At 39.1% G+C, this 6,415-nt stretch overlaps 1 protein-coding gene across 1 annotated transcript; it reads right to left on the bottom strand.

The window, feature by feature from the left end:
* Positions 1–5,570: 5,570 nt before the first annotated feature.
* LOC113342260 lies at positions 5,571–6,389 on the bottom strand. The gene is made up of 3 exons (XM_026586856.1): positions 6,277–6,389; positions 6,046–6,228; positions 5,571–5,922 (listed from the first exon to the last, which is right to left on the bottom strand). Exons 1-3 carry the CDS (start codon positions 6,387–6,389, stop codon positions 5,571–5,573), a joined length of 648 nt encoding a protein of 215 aa, XP_026442641.1.
* Between the last annotated feature and the right edge of the window lie 26 nt (positions 6,390–6,415).

Here is a 6,415-nt window from a genome sequence, read left to right as displayed (position 1 = left end):
TCTTAAAACATCCTCAATCAACACAAAGATAAGAGGCGACAAAGGATCACCTTGACGAAGACCTCTATCAATACTGAAAAAACCCTACGGGCTACCATTGACTAGGACAGAAATTCTAGCAGACTTTAGAATTGGGTGAATCCAGCCACACCAATTCTCAGAAAAGCCATATCTTTTAAACACCTCCAAGACAAAAGTCCAACTAACTGTATCAAAGGCCCGAGTGATGTCAAGTTTCAACCCAACATTCCCGTCCTTCCTCTTAATATGTGTTTCATTCACCATCTTCGAAGAAAGACTATTGTTTTCATGGATATTCCTACCCTTCATAAACACAACCTATTCCTCAGAAATCAAGTTATCCAAAACACTGCCAAGCCTTGTAGAAAGAATCTTAGTAAAAATCTTAAAAAAGAAGTTACTAAGACCAATCATCCTAAAGTTCCAAAGAGTATTCGCACCCCTCTCTTTAGGTAAAAGCATAAGAAGGCTAGAATTCACTCCGTGCGGAATAAATTTATTAGACCAACAAAACAAAATAACATTCACCAAATCCTCCAGAATGATCTCCCATCAATGTCTATAGAAGAAACCCGCAAACCCATCTGGCCCAGGTACACTATCCTCTCCCAAATCAAGGACTGCAGCATGAATTTCCTCAATAGAAGGCAACTGATCCATTCTAGCACTATCCTCCATAGTAATGCTATTATGATCAATATTAAAAATATCCTCAACTGGAACTGAATCATCCCCATTAAACTTCGCCTCATAATAACCCACAATAAGATCTCGAATCTGATCACAATTTGTAACTGTCACCCCATTATCATCAACTAACTACGAAATAGTATTAGTACTCCTTCGAATACGAATAGAATTATGAAAGAAACTAGAGTTACTAGCCCCTTCAACTAACCACTGATTTCTGGATTTTTGCTTCAACATAATGGCTTGTTGCATACGAATATCATTGACTTCAACTGCCGCACTCCTCATCAAAGTCAGCTTGTCCACATCAGAAGGATCCTCATCAGTTAAACGAATAGCACTTTCAAGACGAAGTTGATCCTGTTTTAATCTAACATTAACATTACCAAAAACTTCTTGATTCCACAACTTCATAGAAATTTTAAGTCGCTTAAGTTTTTGAGGATCTATAAAATCCGGAGAGCCATCAATAGGTTCCTTCCAACTATCATGAACTATACGCATAAAATCAGGATGCCCAAACCACGTTTTTTGAACTCGAAAAGGTGCTCTTCTTGGCCTCGTATTAACAAAAGCATAACAATAAGAGGAGAATGATCAGAAACTTCCCTAGGAAGAGCTTTACACCGCCAATTCTCAAACCTATTCAACCAAAACTCATTAATCACCGCCCGATCAAGCCTACTAATAATTCTGTGAACACCAGTTTGTCTATTAGACCACGTGAATTTACAACCCAAAGATTCAGCTTCAAAGAGGCTATTGCCATGCATCCAATCACTGAATTCATTTACTACTGCTGTTCTAAGAGTCGCACCACCCTTTTTCTCTTCGTTACGAAGCACACAATTAAAGTCCCCAATTGACAGCCATGGCACTTGAAGAGACCCCATATCCAACTGCCTCCAGAGACTACGCCTAGTAGTTTGTACCGAGCTAGCATGCACAAGAAAAATATGAACACCGTTAACACCAATTGAAATATCCTGTTTAGAACAGTTTACCACCACCGGATCAACAACATTCAAAGACCACATGACCCACAAATTACCAATACAAGTATCAGTAGAGTTATGAATAATCGAGCTACTGAAACCTTCAATATGAAATCTACGAACAGACCTTGAACGAACTGACACTCTTGGTTCAGCAATACCAATAATGTCAGGTTTAAAATCCTTAACTAATTCTCTAAGTTTAGCTTGTGCCTCATCTCGCACAATCCCGTTTATGTTCCAAAAGAGAAATCTCATTGGGAAACAATTTTGGGATTATTATTCAACTTAACTCTCTGCGCCAACCTAGTAGAATCAAACTTCAGTCCTCTGTTACCAGGTTTAATCTTAGAACCAACAGCCATTTTAGCAGCATTTTCAATCAAATTTGAGATTCCAGAATTGCGAGAACCACCTGTATTACGTGCCATGATAACTGGCGTTCCAGACGTCCACATTCCAGAATTTTGATCAAACACAAGAGCTGAACCATCTTGTGAACTTGCTTGAACACCCAAACCAACAGTAGCAGAATTTTCATCATTCAAACCAAGTTCGGCATTCAAAGCCTCGAACTGATTTGGCGAAACAATGATTTCATGAACAAAAAGATCATCGAGTGTCAGATAAGTTAGTAACAGTCCTATCAACAATTGAATTCCTACTCTCCCTCGCTTCAGAATTTAAAGTTGACTTAGAACTAGGCATACCCTCTGTAGCACTAGTGACTAAAACTATTTGCGCCTCTGCTCTTTGTCTAGTTCTTGCCAATTCAACATAGGCAGAGCGAAAGATAGCTTCAGACTTTGCTAACTCATCTTGCAATTGTTTTGCTACAGCCACTTGAACACTCCCCGATAACACTTCACCTTCCTGAAGACCAGTTTGAACAGAGTTAACGTTTGCATGCTGGCCATGCACTCCAGAAATCTCATTCCCATTAGTTACATTATTGACCCTGTCACGCTGGCCATTACCCAAAGAAATTTGGCTTCCATTAGGTAACCCGTTTAGAATCTCAGGCACAACTGGTATGACATGAGTTGTCTTTCTTTTCTTGCATCTGGTTTCATGCCATTCATTCCCAGCCCCAGCAACATTATTACTACGCACTCCTGAGTGATAACCAAGTTGTTTCCCTGTTGCAGTGACGCAGAAGCCTGTTGTTGCACATTACCCGCAGTATTCTTGTGTTTTTTTCTACATTCAGAATCAACATGACCAATGATCTTACACTTAGTGCAGAATTTAGGTCATTTTTGAATCTCTATAGGTTTCCATGATTCTCTACCCCAAACAGTGATATGAATGCCATTAGTATCAAGTTCAGCAAAATTAATATCAATGAGAACTGAAGCGTAATACCCATACTCATGATCTAATGTACGCTTGTCAACAACAATTGGATTACCAAGTGATTTACCAAAATCCAACAACGTTTTCTCAATCCAAAATTCAACAGGAAATCCAGGGAACTTCACCCATACCGTAGAATGAGAAGTATTGTGTTTATCCGCATCAAAACCAGGAAACCATTCCATTAGATTAATCTTTTGCTGATCAAACATCCAAGCCTCAACGTTAAGGATCTTATCTCTATCATCCATAGGCCTATGAATTCCAGCTTCATTGTCGCATCGTCGACTATGCTTCAATCTCCACTTCATTCACATCTCAACACCCAAATTCGACAGTACTCTTTTGTGATCTATTGCCATGCATTTTTAGAACTCCTCTGAAATTCGACAATACTCTTTTGGCTAACCCTAAACCAATGGTCCTCATTCCATTGCATCCGCATCACAAATATTTTCTCCAAGCCATTCCGTGCCTAAGTGTACACTTCAAACAACCAACATATCACCTTGATATGCATTATTACCTTCAATTCCGACTGACATTGCAGTCTTGCAATTCAACAGGCCTTACTATAGACTCAGTGTTCTTCAATCATTTTGCAACACTCCTGTGCAAACTCGACTAAAATGCATGACATTAGCCATGACTTAGATACCCGGGGTTTACTATTGCCTCACTGGACAGGGTTCCTCTTCACACGTCCTTGAAACCAGCACTTTAAGCATCACTTTCTCTTTCAAACTGCTAGGCTTTAACGTGGCGGAAAACAACATCATGTTCTTCCTAACAATGAGTACTCTTAATTTTTTTAATTTTTTTTGGTAAGTCCAAATTGTATTAATGAATAGCAAATATTTACAAAGAGTTTATAAGAAAAGAGGTCCAAGGACCCCAAAAACTTAGAAACTACTTAAATCTGAAATAAGAGACATTTGGATATTCTAAAGACCTTAAAAAATAAGGCCTTTCATCATAATTCACGCCTTCTCTATTTCTAAGCAAACAACCCTTATTAGCCATAGTATCCGCTGCAAAATTGGCTTCACGATAGCTGTGCACATAACGAATTGAATCATATTTGCTTTGAATATTACTCCATCTTTTTCGAACGAACCAAGGAAGCTTATTTGTAGAAAGAGCTGTAATAGCTCCAACAGAATCTGATCTCACCAAAATTTTCCGCACTTCCCACTTCAAGGCCCATTCCAGGCCCACAATTACACCATATAGTTCAGCGAGAAAGTTAGTAGTTCTGCCCAAACCAATGCTCATGGCTCCAACAAAATTACAGTCAGCATCCCTCACTACAACACCCGCCGCACCAGCTACCCCAGTGTTACCTTTCGCAGCACCATCGCAACATAATAATAACTCATCTCTATTCGGAGCATACCAAAAACATTCCATTGACTGAGAGCTCTTTACTAGTCTATGAACCACACGGAAGAAGTTCAAAATCTGTAGGTCTGAAGTTGTATTATACATAAAACTATTCCACGAGCAGAATAGTCATGAATCAAATGGAACACTTTATGCTTAAAAAAGTGAAAGTTTGCTGAAACGTTTTGAAAAACAAGCCAAATTCCTGAAGTTCCACAGCTTCGCGCGAACAACCATGTTTGCCAACAACCAAAGATCTTTGATAATACGATTCATACCCTTTGCAAACTTATAAGCAGTGACCAGATCATATTGAGCCTGCAAAGAACAAATATCTGAAATCCAATCCCAGGCTTGTCTCGCAAAAGAACAACTCCACTGAATATGCTCCAGAGATTGTTCTTCCAACTTGCAGAGATAACACTTGTTTGCAATATTGACTTTGAATCTGCTCCTGATTTTATCTTGCACAGCACAAGCTTCTCTAAACAACTTCCAGTTTTGTGCTGCTAGGTTTGGATGAATAGCTTTCCTCCACAAAAGGACATAAACCTCCAAAACTGTGTACCTCTTTCTGATAGGCTGTTTCGCTGAACTGATAGTGAACTTACCATTAATTTCGGGCATCCAAACTCTGAAATCTTCTCCACCTTGCGGCACAGGTAGGTTGGTCAGGTCCACTCCAGCACGAACCAAGTTCTGAACATGAATACCCTGCAACTGCCAAGCATTATCAAAGAAAATATCACTAACCTTGATAGAACTATCAAGATCAGGTTCACCAGGCCTAGATGCAATACTTTCATTCCCATACCACACATCAAAATATAGAGAAGTTGTCCTCCCATCACCAAGTAGAACTTTGGTATTATTATCAACCATAGTATGCACCAGCCTAACTCCCGGCAAAATAGAGGAATTGACGCCATATTGTTTTATTCTTCCAGTCCGTGTAGTAAACTTGGCCCATAAGAAACGCACCCATTTCTTATTAGAAGAACATATACTCCATCAGAACTTCATGAGGAAAGCCTTGTTAGTTACTTCCATACTCGAAATACCCAAACCACCTTCTTTAACAGGACTGCAGACTTTGCCATAGCCCACAACAAACTTCCTTGCCACTTATGAATCCCCAGACCAAAGAAAATTACGGATGGCTCTTTCACATTGCATAACAAATTCTCTAGGCCACTTATAGACAACCATATTGTGAATTGCATAACTAGCAATCACAAAATTAATAAGAACAACACGATCTTGAAAAGAAAGCATTTTTCTTTTCCAAACAGAGAGATGATTTTTAATCTTATCAACAACATTGCTAATGTGATGATATTTTACAGCACCGGGCATAATTTGATCCCCTAAATACCTGTCCGGGAAAGTAGAGACTTCCATGCCAAGTAAATCCGTGATAGTTCTACTACGACTCAAGGTTCCACCACCATAATAAATCTTACTCTTTTGAGACAAACTATTTGACCCGAAGTCGTTTGATATTTGTCAAGCAAAGCAAGAAGGTTATGCAAACTCTTCATGTTGCCCTTGCAAAATCTCATAATGTCATCAGCAAAAAAGAGATGAGTTGGAGAGATACCTTTTTTTCGAGAGCATTGGAGTCATTTTCTTCTCAATAAAAAGTTTGGTGAGATTTCTACTGAGAACATCTTCAATTAACACAAAAATAAGAGGAGACAAAGGGTCACCTTGCCGCAATCCTCTATTTATCTTGAAAAAACCCTCTGGACTTCCATTGAGAAGAATAGATATACGAGCCGAGCTGAGCACCGAATAAATCCAAGAGCACCAATGTTGGGAAAAACCATACCTTCGAAACACCTCTAAGACAAAAGACCAGCTAACCATGTAAAAAGCCTGAGTAATATCCAGCTTAAGACCCACATTGCCATCTTTACGCTTAGTTTTCAAATCATTCACCATCTCTGACGCCACACTGATGTTCTCAT

This window comes from Papaver somniferum, unplaced genomic scaffold (genome assembly GCF_003573695.1).
Source record: "Papaver somniferum cultivar HN1 unplaced genomic scaffold, ASM357369v1 unplaced-scaffold_35, whole genome shotgun sequence".
In the NCBI taxonomy this organism is placed as follows: Eukaryota; Viridiplantae; Streptophyta; class Magnoliopsida; order Ranunculales; family Papaveraceae; genus Papaver; species Papaver somniferum.
This window is presented reverse-complemented; position numbering and strand designations above follow the sequence as displayed.